At 43.7% G+C, this 22,614-nt stretch overlaps 1 protein-coding gene across 1 annotated transcript in view; it reads left to right on the forward strand.

The window, feature by feature from the left end:
* Window positions 1-22,614, forward strand: part of LOC145406156 (uncharacterized) — a 219,768-nt gene that overhangs the window by 114,663 nt on the left and 82,491 nt on the right. The window contains exon 2 of the mRNA XM_080277352.1: window positions 21,178-21,326. Coding sequence (XP_080133478.1) covers window positions 21,178-21,326 — 149 coding nt within the window. The remainder of the gene's footprint in view (window positions 1-21,177; window positions 21,327-22,614) is intronic.

Genomic DNA, 22,614 nt, shown 5'->3' on the forward strand with positions numbered 1-22,614 from the left:
TTTTTTTTTTTTTTCAGGGGGGTGCAAACATTTACATTTCCGATTAAAATTTTATGGGCGCTGCGTTGTGGGTGTTGGTGTGTGTGTGTGTGTGTGTGTGTGTGTGTGTGTGTGTGTGTGTGTGTGTGTGTGTGTGTGTGTGTGTGTGTGTTCCTCTGAGTGCTTGTAACTGTCTCTATTGAGTATGCATGTGTGTCGGTGCCTGCATATTGAGCGTGTAGGTGTGCATGTGTAGGTGTGCAGTATATGTTTGTATTTTTGCCTTTTCGAAACGCTTGTACAAGGCAGCAAAATACATGCACAAATTTGTACAGTGAAAGAGGAACAGATTAGATTAGCGAAGCGAATTTTGGTTATAGAAAACGTGACTGACATTTGGGGTGCCTAAAAAAAAAAAATACTGATACACGCAGGGAAAACTGTGTACTGAAATGGGACAGAGGCAGGACACAGTATTTAGGTGTCTGTCTGTCTAGGAATCTATTACTGTCTGTCTGTCTGTCTAGGAATCTATTACCTTCTCTGTCTCTTGCAATCTATATACCTACGTCAACCTATTTTTTTCCTATCTGTCTATGTGTCTTTGCGTGTGTCCTTGTGAATGTTTGCTTTACCGTCTGTCTCTGTCTGTTTACCTGTCTGTGCCTATTTTTTACAAGTCCTTTTGTTTATCTGTCCATGCCAATTTGTCTGTCTGTCTGCCTGTCTAGAGAGCACCATTAGGCCTGTTCAAAAGGGCTGTTAGTCCTGTTGTTACTTGCTTTCCTTTCCTTTATAATAAATGATCTACTATATCCCTCATTAAGCCCTTCAAGCCGAGGACATATTTTCATTTTACTCCTTCCATGACATGAGTTTTATTCAGCTAGGGATTTTTTTTTTTTTTTTTTTTTTTTAATGGAGGGGTACATATACCCTATATTTACCCCCTTCAGTACTAGAGGTATTTCCACTGCTGAATAAAATCGTCTGACTATCTTTCCAAAGCTGAATAAAATCATCTGACTATCTCCAGTGCTGAATACAATCGTCTGACAGTATCTTTCCTAAGCTGAATAAAATCGTCTGACAGTACATTTTCAAAGCTGAATAAAATCGTCTAATTATCTTTCCAATGCTGAATAAAATCGTCTGACTATCTTTCCAAAGCTGAGTAAAATCGTCTGACGGTATCTTTCCAATGCTGAATAAACTCGTCTGACTGTCTCTCCAATGCTGAATAAAATCGTCTGACCATCTTTCCAATGCTGAATAAAATCATCTGACTTTCCAATGCTGAATAAAATCGTCTGAATATCTTTCCAATGCTGAATAAAATCGTCTGACAGTATCTCTCCAATGCTGAATAAAATCGTCTGACAATCTCTCCAAAGTTGAATAAAATCGTCTGACAGTATCTTTCCAATGCTGAATAAAATCCTCTGACAGTATCTTTCCAATGCTGAATAAAATCGTCTGACAATCTTTCCAGTGCTAAATAAAACGTCTGACAGTATCTTTCCAATGCTGAGTAAAATCGTCTGACGGTATTTTTCCAATGCTGAATCAAATCGTCTGACTATCTTTAAAGAGCTGAATAAAATCGTCTAATTAATTATCTTTCCAAAGATGATTAAAATCGTCTGACAATCTTTCCGAGGCTGAATAAAGTAGTCTAACAGTATCTTTAAAGAGCTGAATAAAATCGTCTAATTATCTTTCCAATGCTGAATAAAATCGTCTGGCAGTACCTAGAATAAGACAGGAAACACGTCGTCGGGTTGAAGTGGGTTTGAGTGATGAAGGGATTAGTGAATGATATACACAGAAGCCTCACCAAATCTGAATTTTAACGCTAAAAAAAAATCGTCTGGTATGAGCAAGAAAAAATAAATGAAGACTGTCACCACAATTAAAAAGATTGTAAAAAAAAATGTACAGAAGAAAAAGTAAAATTATGGAAGTCAATGGATATATAGATAAAAAAAAAAATGTCCAATAAACACGTGAAGGTATTGGCAGAAGAAAAAGAAAATACCGGGAGAAAATGAACGATACATGAAACTTAACCGAGGAGTCAGGAGGAAGGAAGTGAAAGAGTTGTGGTCAGTGAGGAAGAGAGGACAGTTTGGAGCAACGAAGGGGACGGAGAGGGAGAGGAACGAGGGGGAGGGAGAGGGAGAAGGAGAGGGAAGAGGGGGAGGGAGAGAGAGATAGGGGGCAAGGAGAGGGGGAGAGGGAAAAAGAGAGTGAAAGAAAGTAGAAGAGTTGCGGTCGGTGATGGAGAGAGGACAGTTTGGAGCAACGAAGGAGAGGGAGACGGAGAGGGAAGGGGACAGGGAGTTGGAAAGGGAGGGAGACAGGGAGTGGAAGAGGGACAGGGACGGACAGGGACAGAGGCAACAACAGGGACGGAAACAGGGACAGGGACAGGGAAAAGTGCAGGGAGAAACAGAGACAGACGCAGAAAGAGGAACAAGAAAAGAGTGATAGGATGGGAGAGAGACCAAAAAACACAGACATGGAGAGCATGAGGGGGGAAAAGAGACGAAGGGTGGAATAGGCAGGGAAAGGGACAGGAAGAAGGAGACAGGAAAAGGGACAGCGACAGAGAGGTGATCAGAAAAAGACAGAAGGAAAGAGACTAACAGAACAACAGGTAGCACAAAGGAGTACAAGCAGAAGCAAAAACAGCAACAAAACTAATGGTCCTTTCGTATCTGTTTGGCGTAGGGAAAGGTATAACTAACAAAACTTTTTCTATCAGACAAAGGGAATGATAGAAAAGCAGGAAGCAGAGAGAGAGAGAGAGAGAGAGAGAGAGAGAGAGAGAGAGAGAGAGAGAGAGAAACACGGGGACGGGGAGAGGGGAGGTATGGGAAAATAGAAAAGGGAAGGGATGGGGAGGCGGGGGAGGGAGAGAGAGAGAGAGAGAGAGAGAGGAGGGGAAACGGAGGAGAGGAAGGGAGGAGGGGGAAAGGAGGAAGGGAGGGAAAGAGGGGGAGGGTAGGGGGAGAAGGGAAGGGAGGGGAGGGGGAGAAGGGGAGGGAGAGAAGGGGAGGGGAGGGGAGGGAGTTTGAGGTGAAGAGGCTCGGGGGGCGAAACATTCTAAAGTTAAGGACGAAAAGTTTGCTGGATTACTAAAGCCTTCATCCAGGGGTGCTGGAGGGGAAGCGGGGGGTGATTTGGAGGGGGGAGGGCTGGAGGGGAGAGAGGAGGGAGGGGGAAAGGAAAGAGGAAGGGTAAGGAGAAGCCTTGGGAGGGAGGGCGGGAGGGAAGAGGGGAGGAGGGAGGAAGGAAGGGAGGGAAGAGAGGAGGAGTAGGGAGGGGAGAGAGGAAGACAAGGGAGGGGAGGAGGAGAGGAGGAGTAGGGAGGGGAGAGAGGAAGAGGGGGGAAGGGAGGGGAGAGAAGAAGAGGGGGGAAGGGAGGGGAGAGAGGAAGAGGGGGAAGGGAGGGGAGAGAGGAAGAGGGGGAAGGGAGGGGAGAGAGGAAGAGGGGGGAAGGGAGGTGGAGAGGGGAAGAGTTCGAGGGGGGGGGGTGATTGGAGTGGAGGGAGGGAAGAGGAGTTAGAGGGGTTGATTGGACAAAGGAGGGAGATGGAGGGGAAATACGATTTTTAGGGAAACTGTAAGAAATAGGAGAGAGGAAAGGAGCTGTAGGGGGAGGGATGATGGAGGAGGAAAGTTGATTTGGAGAAGGAGTAAAGGGGAAGAGAGGGAGGTTTGAAGAAGGGAGGAGGAGGGAGAAGAAAGGGAAGGAAGAAAGCTGAAGGTAAAGGGTGGGAGGAAGATTGGAAAGGAGAGTAGGTGGGGGAGGAGGGAGGGAAACTAAGGTAAAGGAGAGGGAAGAAGATTGGAGAGGAGAGTAGGAGGGGGAGGAGGGAGGGAAACTGGAGGTACAGGAGAGGAAGAGGGAGAGGAAGGAGGGGGAGGAGGGAGGAAAACTGGAGGTAAAGGAGAGAGGGAGGGAGAGGGGGAGGGAGAAGGAGGGGAAAGGGGAGTTGAAAGGGAGAGAGAATTTGGAGAAGCAGAGTTGGAGGGTAAATGAGTCTCAGAGGGCAGGAGATAGGGATGGAGAACAAGAAAGATGGAGAGGAGACAGGAGGGTAAGGAGGGAAGAAAAATAGGAGGGAGAAATAGGAAGGGAAGGAGTGAGAGGGGATGGTGAGCAGGATGGACTATGAGAAGAATTGTAAGATATGAGAAAATTAGTGAAAGAAGAGATGGAGGGGGAAGGGGAGACGGGGATTCATTTTTTCCATCCATCCATCATCCAACCCTTTACTTCGTCGTCAGAAGCGTAAGGGACCAGGGCCAGGCTGCTCTCTCTGGACACTTAACCCCTTCAGTCCCATGACATACTTTCTACTTTTATTTCCGCTATCTCCAGAGAAGTTTGTTCAGCTTCGGGGAGGGTTTTCGAATTAGGAATGGATTATAACCTTCGCCTAATCCCTTCACTGCACCTGGCCACATCTCGGGCCTGTGAATCCCATGGCTTGGTTTTTCCTTATATTTTTGCTGTCGGTTTCATTTAGACTATAACTATCGGGGAATGAGGCAAATCCGACAGCTGTGAAGGGGGTGGGGGTAACTCCGAGACGTTATGTATGATATATATATAATGTCTAATCTTCATTTTAACATTTTCTATATATTTTCAGTCTTATTTCTTAACTTACGTATATTGTTTCATTTACAATTTCTTCAGATCAGTTAGCTTTACCTCATTCTACTCTACCTTGATTGATAATATAATCTTCATTTACACCTTCATTACACAAAAGTTCCTCACACCTGAGCAAAATCATCTGGAAGCAGTAAGAAAAAATTAAGAAAGCACGTCACCAGACAGAGGGGGTTAGGCTAAATGAAACTGTGTGGTATGGGGGATGAATGAAAGTGAAAAATAAGTCATCGCACTGAAGGGGTTAAGGCAAGAGAGAACAATGATCAATAACCCTCCACACCTGCTCGGATTTTATATTTTTTAGTCATATTGAGTTGAAGCGCCTTAATTCACTAGACCACCAGGCACTCAGTTTTTTTTTTTTCATCTGAAGGAACTGGGTCACTGCCATAACTTGAATACTTAGTCGTGGTTGCGTGAAATTCAATGAGGTGGAATTCGTCTTCTTGGTTACTAATCAAATCAACCCTCCGGTGACTACACTTGACCATTAACTGAGCTGAAAAGGGATTACGGTATCTCTGTCAGGTGAAAACAAACAGAGTATAGTTGGCGATATGGTTACCACCCATCGTAGCAAATGGAATTCTGGGTTACAAGACACCATTTGACTTGTCACTCTTGTAACGTCACCTGAAGGAAGCACTACATTCGATCAGTGGATGGTGAGAGTCGCCACCTACCACATCGCCCCAAACCAATATCTTTTAATTAATTTTTATTCTACCTCAGTGAAATGTGTTCAGCCATTTTCGGACACAATAAACATAGCGCATATACATAAATAAATAAAAGAGAAATTACGAAAATATAAAATATACTGTATATACACATACATACATACATACATACATACATACATACACACACACACACATCCATCCATCCATCTGTCCATCCATCCAACCATACATACATATATACATACATATATTCATACATACACACACATACAAACTTGGCATACATACATACATACATACATTCATACATAAACATATTTTCCCTCTTCTATAAATCTGTTGTTATCGCTTCCCCTCTTCCATCTCCCCCTTTCACTGTTTCCCATTTGCCAGTCACACACTTTTTATTCTTGGGTTTTTCCTTCCTCTCCTTTCTTTTATTATTCCTCCTCCTCTTGCCTCTCTCTACCTTTCTTTCTCTCACTTTCGCGTCCTCCCTCTCTTCTCCTTTCAATATTTAACCCGTTTTCTTTTTGCCTTTTTTATGCTTCTCTCTCTCTCTCTCTCTCTCTCTCTCTCTCTCTCTCTCTCTCTCTCTCTCTCTCATACACACACACACCAGTTCACACTTCATCTAATCTACACCTATGTCTCTCTCTTTCACTGAATCAGTCTTCTTCCCTTCCTCCTCCTCCTCCTCTTCCTCTTTTCCTCCCTTCCTTCTACCTTTTTCTCCATCCCACTCTCTTCCTCCAAGCCCCCCTCCTCCTCTTGTTCCCTCTCCCTCTTCCCCTTTCCTCTCTCCTTCCTTCCTTTCTCTTCCTGTCCCCCTTTCTTCCTTCCCTCCTTTCTTTCACCCACGCCCTCCCTCTCTTCCTCCTTTCTTCTCTCCTTCACTCTTCCTTCATCCTCCATTCTCTCCCTGTACTTTCCTCCCTTCCTCTCTACCTTCCTCCCTCCGTCCCTGTCTACCTCCCTCCCTCCTTCCATCTCTGCTCCTTTCCTCCTCTGCTCCCTGCTTCTCCATTCCTCTCTCTTTCCTAACTTCCTTTCTTCCTTTCTATCTGCCGTCCTCCTTCCATCTCACCCTTCCTTTCTCTCCCTCCTTGCCTACTTGCATTCCTCCTTGCCTCCCTCCCTCCCTCTCCGTCATCCCTCTTTTCCCTCCCTCCCTCTCTCCCTCGAGGTATATTCTGCCTCCTTGCACCACATGTCTTACATCCTTGCTTAGTCTTCCTCTCTCTCTCTCTCTCTCTCTCTCTCTCTCTCTCTCTCTCTCTCTCTTTTCCATTTCTCTGTCAGTCTCTGTCTCTATATTTGTATCTATATCTCTGCCCCTCTCCCTCTCCCTCTCCCCCTCCTCATTCTCCCTCCACCCTATCCACTTTTCCAGTCCCACAGTTTACCACTTAAATATGATAATGTATAGCATATTAAGCTGGCCGTACTGTATACCCAATCTACACATACTAATATATTCCTGAGTCTTTCCGCTTGCATACATTACTCTCAGAACCCCCCCCCCCTCTCCCTCTCTCTCTCCTCTCCTCCAATTTCTCTTCCTCCTCCTCTTCCAAGACATTTCCTTATATCTCTTTCCCCTCTACTTCTTCTCCCTCCTCTCCTCCTCCTCCTCCTCGTCATTTCCTTCTGTCTCCTCCTCCTCGTCATTTCCTTCTGTCTCTCTTTTTTTCCATTTTATTTTCCATATTTATACCCCTTCCACACTCTCTCTCTCTCTCTCTCTCTCTCTCTCTCTCTCTCTCTCTCTCTCTGTTTTCTTTCCTCTTCCTTTTCCCCCTTCTCTTCTCTCTCTTTTCTTCACCCTTTCCTATATTCTCTCTCCTCTCTCTCCTCCTTGTGTTTCCAGACTAAAGACCAAAAATGCAAAAGTCTAACTACGAGATTATCTGATTTACAGTAAGAATATAATGTTCTGGTGGTAAGTGGTGACGACTATCATCCACTCACTTGATATAGTGCTGCCTAATTCTTCCTTCACTTTCATCATCCTTTTTCGGTGTCTGCCCTCCTATCTTCCTGTCACCCTCATCTCTCCTACCACTTCTTATAACTCTTCTTTCCTTTTCAGGTGGCTTTACATTGAATGACAAGCCTAATGGTTTAATGTAAGCCAGGAAACCATTTACAACGATGGGTGGTAACCACATAACCCACCCATACGTGTTCCCTCCGTGTCAAAAAGTGGGTTGGCGGAGGGTTAGTGCCCCTCCCCATAAAAGAACTGACTCAGAGACAAACGGCCACCCTTTACACGGTTATGGCATCTCGTTATAGACAGATAGCATCTCCGATTTGCTTTTGTAGGATGGCCAGCGACTTTACAACTTTTCCCTGTCGTGCGTTCTTTCGTCACAAACAATTCCTGGTTAAGAGAGGAAAATTGTCAGAGTTGTTATCTGTCCTGGATGGAAAGACAAAGAAGAAAAACAGTAGACTCTTTCCATGTCTACAGTTCTCCTTGCAATAAATAAATAATCATGGTTACGACAAGGAATCGATCGTAAACAGCATCCCATCCCCGACGCTAAAATCTCAGCATAACACATTTCCGACTGAGTAATAAAAATACCTAAAGTATATATCTTCCTCTCATCCAGATCGCGGAAAATACACTAACAGCTCAGTATTATCATGCAGTTAATGTCACTTTTCTTCTGCAGATCTGGGCAGTAAAAAAAACAAATTTCAGTTCATCCTTTCCTGTGATTCTTTCTTGAGTTTTTGTATACAGCATGGTGGTGCTTCTCACTTTTTCCTGCCAGCTTTAATTGGAGAGACTGGTGGGTGTTCGGGGTCCTTCTTGCTTTATCATACTTATCTTCGACTCTGAAACGATATCTTTTTTCATGAACTTCTTGGTGATATACAGCTTGGTAAGGACAAAGAGGTCTGTTGCGGTGGGCTTTCATTTGTACTCTTTGGTACTCTTTTTTCAGCTTCATGTCTCCTCCTCCTCCTCCTCTTCCTTTTCCTCCTGAACTTTCACACTGGGCACTGGGCAGTTTCCACGTTGTTTCTACAGACGCCCCATTAACTCAATGTACCCGATCATACTGTCATGTCGTAGTTATTAGTCTATTTGATTTCTTTCTCTTTCAGGCTATTCAAACCGGTAGCTTATAGATAAAGTATTATAGAATGTGACTTTTCCTTTACAGTCTCTCCTGTGATATTTCCATGCTGCATGGTGGTTTTGCTCACTTTTCCCTGGAGGGTTTGGGGGTGGGGGGAGCCTTCTTGCTTTACTATCCTTATCCTTCAGCATGTAGAGTTAGATCTTGTAGTCATAGTCTACTCTGTAACAAGCAGCCTCGAAAGGACCATGAGGTTTGTTGCTGTTTGCTTTCCTTTGTAATCATCCTCTTCCTCCCCCTCCTTCTCCTCGTGTACTCTCATTTTTTTTATATGCTATTTCTCCTTTCCTCCTCCTCCGTTCTCCTCTCTTCCCCTCTACTATTTCTCTTTTTCTCTCCTTTCCTCCCTCCTGCTCCTAATCCTCTCTCTCTCTCTCTCTCTCTCTCTCTCTCATAAAAATACCTCACCTCCCCCTCCACTCATATCATTTTCCTGTCCCAAACATAGTCTTCATCTCCCTCCATCACCTTCTAAAATATTTCTCTCTCTTTTTTCGTCCTCTCACTTTCTTATCCTCTTCTCTTTCACCTCTCTATTTTTTTCTCTTCCATTTTCTGTTTCTGTCCCTCTCTCTCTCTCTCCCTCCATCACCTTCTCCTAAAATATTTCTCTCTCTTTTTTCGTCCTCTCACTTTCTTATCCTCTTCTCTTTCCCCTCTCTATTTTTTTCTCTTCCATTTTCTGTTTCTGTCACTCTCTCTCTCTCTCTCTCTCTCTCTCTCTCTCTCTCTCTCTCTCTCTCTCAATCTTTCCTTTAACGCTCCCCTCCCTCTCTCCGCTCTCTCCTTTTTTCCTTCCCCCTTTTTTCCTCTTTACTCACTTCTACTTTTTCCTCCATCGAGAGTGGTGAAGCAACACACAGGGGAAAAAACAAATAATAAGGACAGGTGTTGCTCTGAGTTGTGGCCGGATGTTGGGCTGTATACTAGATGGCGTAGGAAGCACCGCAACACCTCTTCTTAAGTGAATTATTCAGCCTAGTACACCTCATACTGTTCCCTTGTTTGTGGTAAAGAAGGCAAAATAGGATCTGTTTTTTCAAGAATTTATTTCCCCTACGAAACTTATTATTTTTCTTGTATGTCTGAAGTTTAAATATCGACTAGGTTTGCATCAGTAAAATAAATGAATAAATAAATAAATACTGAGGTGCAATGTGAGAAATAAATCGCTAAGGGAGAGGTGTTAATAAAAGCCACTTCGAATGCGACCTCTTGTATTCTGCAATTGGTTAGAGATAAAAGATGAATAAGGAAGGATTAGAGGAAAGGAAATGGAAGGAAGGAAGGAAGAAAGGAAGGGAGGAGGAGGAGGAGGAGGAGGAGGAGGGAGATGGAAGATAAGACAGGGTGGGGAGAATAATGGAAGGATGGGGAGAGGAGAAAGTGGAAGAAGGACACAAAGGAAAGAAGGGAGAAAAGGACGAGTGATGGGGAGGTATAGAGGATGGGAGGGTAATGGGAGAAATTGCAAGAAAGGAGGGGAGGGGGGAGATGAAGGAAGGAGGGTCAAAGAAGGAAAGATAGAGAGAAAGGAAAGAGGAAGGACACGGGAAGAGGCGGAGAGAGAGAGAGGGGGGGGGGAGGAGGGAGTTCAGTGAGTGATTGGAGACGAGGGGAGTGCATACGATGTTTACTTACACATTTAAAGCTTTGCACCATCGAGTTTACTTCGATGACAGGCTCTCTCTCTCTCTCTCTCTCTCTCTCTCTCTCTCTCTCTCTCTCTCTCTCACACACACACACACATACACTACACCGCTCGCCGGCTCAGTGGTAACGCTCTCGCCTAGTCTCTGCTAAGACGGGGCTTCGCGCCTTGGTCGGGAAACGAAAAGTTTCACTGACGATGCGGGTGGGTACTGTCCCCCTCGAGCAAGGGGATGGATATGTGCGCGTGTGAAGGTCAAGGCTTTGCCCTAAGATCGGTCTATATCAGCTCTCAGCTCTCTTCCAGGATGGTAAAAAGCTGATGATCACAACAATCACTTGAACCTGACCTACCCCGTGAATTACACACACACACACACACACACACACACACACACACACACTCACGAACACACACACACAGGCCATCTGAATGTAAACCCAATGGACTGCAGGCTGAAGCTGCTCCCTTCCTCCAGCTCACCATCATCCTTTTCGGGGATAGGGAAAGATTGAGGGACATTTGAAATCCCAGACAGTGGAGCAGCTCGGCTTTATCAGTGACATGGCATAAAGGGGTCCCTCTCCACCACAAACCCAACTTAAAGTCAGTCATCAAAGTCAAACAACCCATCATGAAAGAAGTTTTTAGAACCGGGCAGTGATGCAGCTCGGTTACACAAGTGCCACCACGTGAAGGCGTCCCTCTCCAACACCAGGGTAAATCTAAAAAGCCAATCAACACCATATGCCCGTCAGTCCAACATCACTCAGTCCAACACCACGAAGTCAGTCAGGCAAAAGCAACCTCTCCGCCATGCCTCAAACTATGCCCATTTTGCTTTACGCATGCCCCCCCTGCTTCCCCCCGCCTATATAAATACCTCCTACACAACTGCGGCCTACATCAAATTCATACAGATATAGAATGGGCTCTGAATGTCGCTGGTTTGAGGGCTAACTGCGAGGGATGTGGTCGTTCGTCACATTAGCTCTGGCGTGGAGGTGATGGGTGGAGGGTGCAGGAGGGAGAAGGGAGGGAAGTGAAGGGGTTAAGGGTGGGCGAAGGGAGGGGAAAGGAGAGAAGGAGGGGAGGGAAAGGTAGAGGAGGGGAGGGAAGGGGATGTTGGGGTGGGTGAAAGGATGGGAGAGGAAGGTGGGATGGGTACGGGGATGGGAAGGGAAGCGTTCGTTTGGATGAGGAAAAGTGGGAGGGGAAGGAGGTATCTAGGGATGGGCGGGGGATATGTGGAGGTAAGTGGAGGTAGGGCAGGAAAAAGGCGGTGAAGGTGTGGAATGGGTGGGGGTAGATGAGGGTGGGTGAGGTAGCTGGGAGGTGGAGATGGATTAGGGTGGGGGATACGTAGGATGGGTAGGGGTTGTGGGGGAGGTGATGGATGGGGGTACTGGAATGCTGGAGGGCAGAGAGTCGTGGGGATAGATAAGGGTAGGTTGGGAGGGTCGTGGGGATAGGTAGGGGTGGTGGGGTGGTAGTGTGGTGGTTCAAATGTAGGGGGAAAATAATCAGACTATATTTTGCTGGGGTAGTCGGTCGGAAAGGGTGATTAAAACAAGTATGGCAAACATAGAAATATTTATACACATATTTCCATCCCCGTACTGATTAATGTACGTATATAATTCAAACACACACACACACACACACACACACACAGCGAAGGTTTAAAAAAAAAAAGTTCAGTTTTTTCACTATCTCTTGCCCCTTTTTTGCATTTTATTCCGACTAACAACGGAACGCATTCTATTATTTATTTATTTTTTTATTAGCCACACAAAGCCCCATATTACAAAAATTAATTCAAACTCGAGGATGGCTTGTTTTACTCATTCTTGCTGACACCAAGACGATTTTATTCATCTTAGTTCAGATTCCACGAGCTGAAAGGCTGGGTGTTAGGCTCTTCGCTATAATGAGGTGTTTCTCTTTTCTGTAGCCATCTTCAGACGATTTTATTCACCTTAGGAGATAGACTACCTTCGAACTGGTGGGGTTGGATATATCATTCATAAAACTCCTTCAGGTGTACCCTAAGTTGAATAAACTCGTATACAGGTAGCAAGATTAGTCGAAAACAACACTTCATGGTAGTGGAGGAGTATAAAACTGTTTCTACATTACCGTAACATTATTCCCTCTTATATGATACGCGTAGGCCTGGGAAGGGGAGTGGCCGCATAACCTCTTTTAATATCATTCACGTCGTAATATTACCTGCTTACGTATACGTGGGCAAGAGAGAGGGGAGTGGCTGTGGTCTATTCAAATATTATCCAGGTGGGTCCCAAAGAGTCCCATAAACCAGGAAGGATAATACTGACCCTCCACATAACCACCGCCGCGTCGCCAGGGAGAAATATTGATAAAGAAAATTCCCCCACCGTTTTCCTGGCCGTCCAACCCAAGGCCCTCTGGAAGCCTCCCAAAAGTTAGGGGAAATATGCGAGGAAGTAGTTAACAGCACCGCTCCACCCCTTAAATCTCCCGCCAGCCTCGCCCTAACGAGAGGAGGAGGTGTAGTTAAGATTATTAATGACTTTATGAGGGTAATTAAGGTGATAATGACGCCATGCCGCGATTTAATGGAGGTCCTTGCCCGCCGCTGGGACCCGAAAAAAAGGTCTTGTAGGTTGGAAGGTCCTGTTTCTCTGCAGTGGAGGTGATGCTTGTTTGTGATGGAGTTTACCAAATTTAACCCTTTCAATACAGGCACGTATTTTCAGAAGCGGGGGCATCCTTAGAAACAGCCCAGTCAGTTAGTCATACCTTGAAGATCTTCACATGCAAGGAACTTCACTCTGTCGAGGCTTCTTATGGTGCTTCACTGTACCCCCCCCTAAGGATTTTCACTCGCAAGGTGCTTCACCCTACCCAAACCCTATATGATGCCTCACTTTAGCAGAGTCCCATATGGTCCTGCATCCATCCAGTATGCCTGAACCTGCTTCCATTCCTGATGTTATTATATTAATTTTTTCTTCATTTTAGGGGGGAACGCTACTCTGGTGAAGAGGTTGATGAAGGCTGCATCTAACCCTTCCAATTAAAAAAAAAATCCCAGGTTATATATATTTACCTGGCCAAAAGCAAGAACATACTGAAAATACAACACCGGTTTCAAGGGCTGTATGATCAGGTTAGACACAAAAATACAGGTATCCGGTAATAAGAATTTTACCTATGTTCCAAGACTGTCTATCTGTCTCCATATAACCAGAAGCCTTAATCACGAAAGGGGTGGCCACAAACAAATCGCCTCCATGTCCCCCTGTCTCTTGCCATATCGCTAACCTCTCCCCAGCTTATACCCCCCTTTCTCCTATACCTCTCTATCCCTCCATCTCATCCTCGGTCTCCCCCTCCCTCTCCAAGACGCCAGGTATAAAAGAGGATTAAGGGCTTAACTTCACCGTGTTCAAGGAGAAATGAATAAACTAACGCTTAACTCAAGCTTAATCGCATAGCAATTATTTTCACAGGGTATACTCCCACTAGTTCTCCCTACTCTCCATAATTCTAAATCACCTCACCTTGATTCTAGAGTGAGAGAGAGAGAAAGAAAGAGAGAGAGAGAGAGAGAGACTAACTATGCCCTTGTCTATTTTTCTTTTTATTATTTTTTTCTCATTTTCTTGTTTTATTTACACTACACTATCATTTCTTGAGTTATTTTTCCCACTCTAACTCACCCATTCTATCTGCCCGTCTCATTATCAAATCTGTCCATCATTTCTGTCTTCTGTCTTTTGTTTTTTCTCTGCCTCTCTCTTTAAGATCTCTCGTTCGTCTGTTTCGCTTTCTGTCCTGCCCGCTAATCTCTCTCTCTCTCTCTCTCTCTCTCTCTCTCTCTCTCTCTCGTCCGTCTACCTGGTTTTCTTCGCCTCTGTCTGAATCACAGTCCCTCTCCCTGTTGTTCTCTCTTACCCTATCTCTGTGTCTGTGTTTCTGTGTGTCTCCGTGTCCCTTTCTCTGTTTCAACCTTTTTTCCTTCCCCTGTGTGTTTCAATCAGGCTGTCTGTCTGTCGCTTCCGTTTGTCTGTTCGTGTCTTTGTCTGTCTGTCTGTCTGTCTGTCTCTCTCTCTCTCTCTCTCTCTCTCTCTCTCTCTCTCTCTCTCTCTCTCTCGCACTCTCATTTTTCTTCCCTCCTCCCCTCTCTGTAACCTTCAAATCCTGGGAATTACACAGATGTTATCAAGTCTGCCACTGCTTTGACCTTCCCCTCAGTTGGTAAAGAGAAAGGCTGTTTACTGACTCTGTTAAACTCTTGACGCCGGGGTAAGGGGATTGAAATGTGTGTGTGTGTGTGTGTGTGTGTGTGTGTGTGTGTGTGTGTGTGTGTGTGTGTGTGTGTGTGTGTGTGTGTGTGTGTGTGTGTGTGTGTGTGTGTGTGTGTGTGTGTGTGTGTGTGTGTGTGTGTGTGTGTGTGTGTGTGTGTGTGTGTGTGTGTGTGTGTGTGTGTGTGTGTGTGTAGGGGTGTGAGGTGCTGGGGGTTGTGTGTGGGGGTTGTGGGGTGGGTTTGTGTAGGAGGGATTGTGTGGGGGAAGGGGATGTGTGTGTGTGTGTGTGTGTGTGTGTGTGTGTGTGTGTGTGTGTGTGTGTGTGTGTGTGTGTGTGTGTGTGTGTGTGTGTGTGTGTGTGTGTGTGTGTAAATAGACAGATAGATAGACAAACATAATACTATGATAAATGAACTCTTAAGTGACTGAAGTAACTAGTGTTTTGGACAAGGGTCGGTGTAAATACCCACGATATATGCGAGGTGTGTAATTGTATATATTCACACCCCACTTCACAGAATACACTACAGTTAATGGTAAAAATATATACATCAACTTAAGTGCCAGGCCATTTACGGTAATTATAGGGTATTTAAAACTTGAATTATACACATTATTGCTGAATTACAGGGGGTCATTTTTACCTGTCAGCGCCTAATTACCTGGTATAAACTGCATGCCCTTTACCTGTGACCTACCTGCCTTCGTTAGAGCTGTTTCGTTTCTTTATAGAGTGGATTCTTTGTAATACGCATCATTAGTCTTGTCATTCTTTACTGTGTGTGTGTGTGTGTGTGTGTGTGTGTGTGTGTGTGTGTGTGTGTGTGTGTGTGTGTGTGTGTGTGTGTGTGTGTGTGTGTGTGTGTGTGTGTGTGTGTGTGTGCCACTTTATCTCCGTCTGTCTATTTCTGTCTGTCTGCCTGTTTCTGTGTCTGTAAGTCTATCTGATTGTCTGCCTCCATTCCCCCCCCCTCTCTCTCTCTCTCTCTCTCTCTCTCTCAGTGCCATTGTTGCAAGCGTGGGTGACTGTGTTGTGTGGGTAGCCATTTGTCTTAGCGATGAAACAGTGAGAGTTGTGTCTGTCTCTCTCTTTACACCTCTGTGTCACTCCATGTATTATATTGTCTCCTCCATCAGAAATGACAACTAACTTAAAACATCGTTTGTTCTCTCTACATCACACACACACACACATATTATATATTTATATATATATATATATATATATATATATATATATATATATATATATATATATATATATTTATATTTATATACAAAGCATTTATACTTTCATACATCAATATCAACGTCCTCATTATGACCACTCTTCCTATGTAAGAATGTACAGAGATAGGATCCAGAAACAAAAGTACCAAGCTAGGACTTTCAAGAGTATGCCCAGTGAAATGAGCCAGCCAGTCAGCCACACATCAAACAATGTCTCGGATTCCTGGCTCCATCTCAAAGGAATAATAGTTTTCACTTTTTTTGTTCTTGTTTTCGTTAAAGACGCGCTTCTCATACATATCTCCTGTTTATAAAAACATTTTTTTTGTTTTTGTTGACGCATACATGCATATATAGGATGATTCAGTACTAATATGCCCCAGAACAACACCAATACACTGTATCCGTTGCTAATGAACAGATTTAAATGACATTCCGTATATACAAACTTCACTCTGTGTCAGTCATATACTGCTTTTGAAAAATTCTTTGACACTTGAAATAACAGAGGCATTATGGTGGAACTGAAATGCTATATCACCAGCATGGTGCTGAGTGGACATCAGCGGGTTAACTGCAATGACACAGTGATATGTCGTAATCGATAACTAACCGCGAAATTTTAATTGCTCTTATTTAACTTTGGTTATAATTTTCCTGACAGTGGTGTCACCTTTAAGGGAAAAGGATTTCAAAACTAACCTTCCACACATAATTGGCTAAAAGAAAAACATTATTAGGGAGAATACAGCCATGCCACTGGATAAAATGCAACAGAATATCACTAGCTTGGGACACAGTGTCTCATTATGTTTAAATACTGAAGACGACTGCTTTCAACAGTTGATGTAACCATAAATTAAGTGTAAAGAAGAGACGAAAGAAACTACTAAGTTTCATTTACACCGGCTTATTAATAACAACCACATTGACATTATTCTAGGGACTCTGAGTTGTGAATCAGCCTATATAAAACAAAGCCAATCAAACGACCGCACACAGCCTAACCCAGCACGAGTGACATGCCTAGACAACAACTTGGCTCGTATTCTTGACGGGTAAGAGGGTTCTCTAGCAGCCCTCCCTTGTCACTTTTCCTGCATATGACATGTTAATATTCCGTAATGTGTTACTTACGCCTCTTATGTTCATACTAAAATATACAAGAACACCTGGAAGTTAGTAAGCATGGATGGCCCAATCGAGGGGGTGTGGTGGGGGTTACTCCCCCCATGTTTGTTTCTGAGTTGGTCAAAAATGGAGAGTGGAGACTATTTTTCTTACATAAAAGGAAAGGATTCCAAGAGGAAAAAGTATTTTTTTACATGTTTTTATATATTTTATATATATTTTTTTACATATTTAGAGAACAAAATACTTTACACCCTAGTTTCTCTCCTGTCAGGAATATAGTCTAAGCCAAAATCAAGTACCATAGTAATCAAGGTGCCTGGACCTGGACCCTTTCACTCACAGAGCGGTGGCGAGGGGGCGGGGGGGTAGGGGCAAATGATCATTATACAATCTCTACATACAGGCTGTTGCTGCTGAATCCTATTTAATCCATTATCCACATTACACTCAAGTTGACTCAGCAGTTGTTTTTCATCTTTTTCCTTTGTTGGGCTTACTAAAGTCTGGTGTGTGTGTGTGTGTGTGTGTGTGTGTGTGTGTGTGTGTGTGTGTGTGTGTGTGTGTGTGTGTGTGTGTGTGTGTGTGTGTGTGTGTGTGTGTGTGTGTGTGTGTGTGTGTGTGTGTGTGTGTGTGTGTGTGTGTGTGTGTGTTTTAATGTGATCACAACAAGCATCATGTAGCGCACTGTATGACTGAAAAAAGTCTATAATAGGGCAATATTGAATTTAAGTTGTGTCTATCTGCACCAGAAATCCCGCATTTTGTTTACATAGTCATCAGTTAATAAATTTCTTTACTTTCCAGGAGATACTATAAATCTTTAACAATAAAAATTACCTTGCCATAAACTTTGTTTATGGTACCTATTTAGTTGGTCAAACCGTTACGCCAAACGCATCAAGTTGGTCAAAATTGTCCTTCCTCACCCCCACACCCACAATCACATACTCCTGGGGCCATGCTGTTAGGAAGGTGTAATATGCAAAGTAAATGATGAAGGAAAAGTTGTTAGAGACTCTCCTAAAGTACCGGGAATAGGATCCCAAGTCCCCACCTAAGGATGACATATATTGGTGCCGAGATGTAACTTACCATTTACGTCTTAGCCTTTCATTTTATCTACGATATATATATATATATATATATATATATATATATATATATATATATATATATATATATATATATGATGTCCTGCGCAGTGAGGCTGTTTGTATTCAGAGCAGGGGCTGTGTTGGCAGTGTTAACTTTTATGGAGCAAAAAGGGTGAATCAGAAAAAAAAAAAAATGCTCCCAAAAAGCCGCATAAATCTTTTCTCTCACTATTTTTTACCCTTTAAGATTTTCGTATCACAGCCAGCGTTGATTTTTTTTTCTCTCTCTCTGACTTCGCCCACATCTTCCCAACTTTCCTCCCAGGCCATTTTCTTTCTATTTCGACCTTTTGTCTGTTCATTTTAACATTTTACTGCCCTACTTCAGAGTCGCTCGCAAAACTTTCTCTCAGTCTTTTACTTTTTCCTGAAACTCTCGTATCTTTCTCTAATTTTTTGTCTTCTATTGCTCCTCTCCTCTCAGTCTTTATTTTTCATCCTTCCCTTTACCAGGTCTTTTGTTCAAAATTTTGGTATATTTTATATTTTTCTAATGATATGTTTAATTATTTGCTCTTTCTCAACACGTTCCATTCTTAGCGATACTATGAATTTCTCTCTCTCTCTCTCTTTCTCACACACACACACACACCCATAAGGCCTCCACCACTCACATTTACACTCCCCCGCCTCTCTCTCTCTCTCTCTCTCTCTCTCTCTCTCTCTCTCTCTCTCTCTCTCTCTCTTTCTCTCTCTCCCTCCCTTATATCCTCCACCATTCACACTTACACTCCCCCTCTCACACTAACCCTTCCTCTCCACCCCTAAGGCCGTATCTCAGCAGCCGTACAAATACCCTCCCTTAAATACTGCCAGGAGTATTTGCCGATCCCTCCCCCAAGCGCTTGTGTTGCCTCACGGCGCCTAGGACACAGAAGGGGTAGACACTGTACAATCAAGAATAACAGTCTACTTTTCTACTGCACGTACTTGGGCAATGTTCATCATATCACTTTCAACAATGGTGTAAGTCCAACTGTTACATTTTTTTTTTTTTTTTTTTTTTTTTAACGGAGGACACCTATAATTTTTTTTTTTTTCCCCACTGTTCACCTTGTTAAAAAATTAAAGAAAAGCGTTTATGTGCGGAGAACTGCAAATTATCTGCCCACTCTCAGCTTTAGGTATTTAGCCAGTAGGACGAGAGTGAGGTGTACAAGGGGTAAAAATATTTGGTGAACTTCTGTCTATGGCTGTACCTATGATATCCTTTCTGTTGAGAGAGAGAGAGAGAGAGAGAGAGAGAGAGAGAACGCTACTGAGTTATTACCTAGCTTAAGTCATGGTAACAGACAGAGATCGAATTGGGTGGATAAATTACGTATGAAGGTGCAGGTGGTGAACAGGGACGCCTTCACACGGTGGTACGCGCATAACCACCCGCTCAGGCAAACGTCCCCCAGTTCCCTCCTCATCTTCCGGAAGGAGGGTGGTGGGCTGCAGAAGGACAACATCAGCCTGCAGTCTACCGGGTTCACGTCAGGATGAAACTAAACCAACAACAGAGCGCATGACAATGGGTTCGGGCTCTTACGTTTTATCTGGTAGTTGACGAAGTGACTCGGGGTAGGTAAAATTAGTGCATCTATAAGGAAAAATGCAAAATAATATGAAAATCAAATTCACATAAATAAACTGTGATATAATACGAAGAATAACTCGCAAGGAAATAGTCTTGTATTACCCTGAAGATGTCTTGAACCAACTGAGGAAAAGCCAGGTATTCTACTTTTCTTTTTTTCCTAAAGAGTTGGACTTCACAAAATAATACGTGTGGATGGTTACGCTTGTGATGTGGAGCCAGGATTCCTAGGGTTTGGATGATCTGTGAATGAATGTGTGCCCCATTTCACAGGACATTTTGCTGATATTTCTCCCACCACTTCTGTTCTTTCTCCTTGTTTCTAGATCCTGCCTTTGATGAGAAAAATGAGGATGATTGTGACTATATTGTTTTTACTCTAACGTGGCCTAAAGTGCAACCTCTCCATCCTGAATACTGGGATGTAACAATAGATTAATACTAGAATATGATGCTAGTCACGAAATAGTGCTATGGAAAGGATGCAGAGCCGCAGTATTGTCTTATTTTGCCACTGAGGTACGTGAAATAAGCTGGAAAAGGACAGATATATGGATAAAATAAAGGTGAGGGAGTAAAGCACCATATTCTTAACATTAATCTCTTATGTGATTTTAGGCAAAGCTAAATTGGATGGGGTAAAATATTTCTCTTCTCCAACCACCAGCAGTTCTCCTCTTCCTCATCAATATTCCTCTCGACTCTAAACAGACTAATATATCTCCTCTCTTGAGTAATACCTATATTATTATTATCATTATTATTATGATGATGATGATGATGATGATGATGACAACGACTAATCTTACTCTTCCCATAACTAGTATTCCTCTTCCGACACTCTCCAGCTGATGCCCGACGATTTTATTGAACTGAGAGAAGAAAAAGAAAAAAAACTAAGAATGTTACTATTCTTATTTTCCTGACTAAAACTGATCTTCCTCTAGCCAATATTTCTCATCCCTTGACCAATATTGCTCTTTCTCTGACTAATATTCCTCTTCCCCTAACTAATATTCCTCTTCCCCTGACTAATATTCCTCTTCCCCTGACTAATATTCCTCTTCCCCTGACCAATATTGCACTTCCCCTGACTAATATTCCTCTTCCCCTGACTAATATTCCTCTTCCCCTGACTAATATTCCTCTTCCCCTGACCAATATTGCTCATCCCCTGACCAATATTGCTCTTTACCTGACCAATATTGCTCATACCCTGACCAATATTGCTCATACCCTGACCAATATTGCTCTTTACCTGACCAATATTGCTCATCCCCTGACCAATATTGCTCATTCACTGACCAATATCGCTCTCTACCTGACCAATATCGCTCTTTACCAGGCCAATATTGCTCTCCCCTGACCAGTGTTACTCCTCTGACATTTTCCATCTAATACCAGACGTTTTTATTAAGCTAACAGTGTCTGGTAACATTCCTCTCTCCTGACTAATACTGATGTTGATGTTGATGATGATGATGATGATTATTATTAATATTATTATTATTATATCGACGATTATGACAACGACGATAATGATGGATATATCGCTTTTGCTGATAATGATGACCAACATTGCTCTTCCCCTAACTAATCCTCCCCTATCTTCCCCCTACAGGAGTGCCGCACCCGCCCCCCACGCCGCGGCCCACCCCGTCGCACTGCCGCGGGTGCCCCTACTTCCTCAATACCCCGACCCGCATCGTGACCGCAGTGGGCAGCCCCGCCAACCTCACCTGCGGCGTTAGGAACCTTGGCGACCGACGGGTGAGGTAGGGGGGAGGGGAGGGGGGGCAGGGAAGGGGAGGGGGAAGGGAAGGGGAGGGGGAAGGGAAGGGGAGAGGGACTTGGGAGGGGAAAATGAGATAAGACAAATGGAAGGAGAGATGAGGAATAGACAGACTTGGGAAAGAAGGGGAGGGAAGGAAGGGGGAGGAATGATATGGGAATCTGGAGAGTATGTAAGATGTGGAACGAGGCAATAGAAAGGGAGGGAAAGAAACAGAAAGTGGGAGGGGAGAGGGAGGGGAGAGGGAGGGGAGAGGAAGGAGAGAGGAGTACAGATGAAGCAGAGGGAAGAGGGAGGGAGGGAAGGGTCATGGGAAGAGGGTGGGAAGTAAATGCATATGGGAATGTGTCGAGTGGCAGATGATGTTCAAATAGTAGAAAGCATAGCCACATATGGAAGTTGTCTTTACTGTAATTACGAATATATGTAACAGTTCTGACGCGGCCTGGACACTATTTATGACCAAGTAGCACCAATTTCTTTACCTTCCCAATAAATACAACTTCAGCATGTGCGTATACTTACCTCAGTAGGGAAATGTCTTCTGGTGACGTGGCAGTATTTGTGAGCACGAGTGTACATAACGCGTGATCAAAAAGTTCTGAGAGTGTTTTCACCAATTTTTTAACGAGTGGGTCGTGATTTACGTAGTTGCTTGTCAGCAATCAGTATTCGTTTCCCATATAATACCAGACACAGTACCATGCGACACTGCATTGTAGGCTAATAGCGACAAGTATGACCCACCCTAAGTCGATTTTTTCCGGATCTTAGCAAGATTATGTACCTTCGCAGACAACCAAATGAAGCATCATGTAGCCTAACTTCTTCCTCAAGCCTAACAGATAGATGTTCACCGGATCCAACATCCTTATCCAAAATCGTAACAGGAAATGAGACTCGGTTTTACCAATATGAGCTAGAGAGTAAAAGATGTCAGTGGAAGACACCAGTGTCACCGAAACCCTCCAAAAGCTCATCAGTAAAAGTGTAAGCAAAGGCCTTCTAGCTTTGCATTTTCAGCACTGAGGGAACTGTGCACAGATGTGCTCTCAAGTTGTAATACTTTAATGCTGCATTCTACCTGCAAGTTACGCGACAAGTAAACTGTCTGGGGGATGCTTCACCACGACAGTGTGTCCAGCCATGCACTGCTCCTTACCCAGCAGGTTGAGGAATAATAAAAAAAGAAGAAAAAAAAAGATAATCCATTAGTCTCCATTCACCTTATTCACCTAATTAGTATCGTCCGACATTTGGTTGTTC

Source organism: Coenobita brevimanus, chromosome 69 (genome assembly GCF_032717465.1).
Source record: "Coenobita brevimanus isolate Jiangsu-jjx chromosome 69, ASM3271746v2, whole genome shotgun sequence".
Classification (NCBI taxonomy): domain Eukaryota; kingdom Metazoa; phylum Arthropoda; class Malacostraca; order Decapoda; family Coenobitidae; genus Coenobita; species Coenobita brevimanus.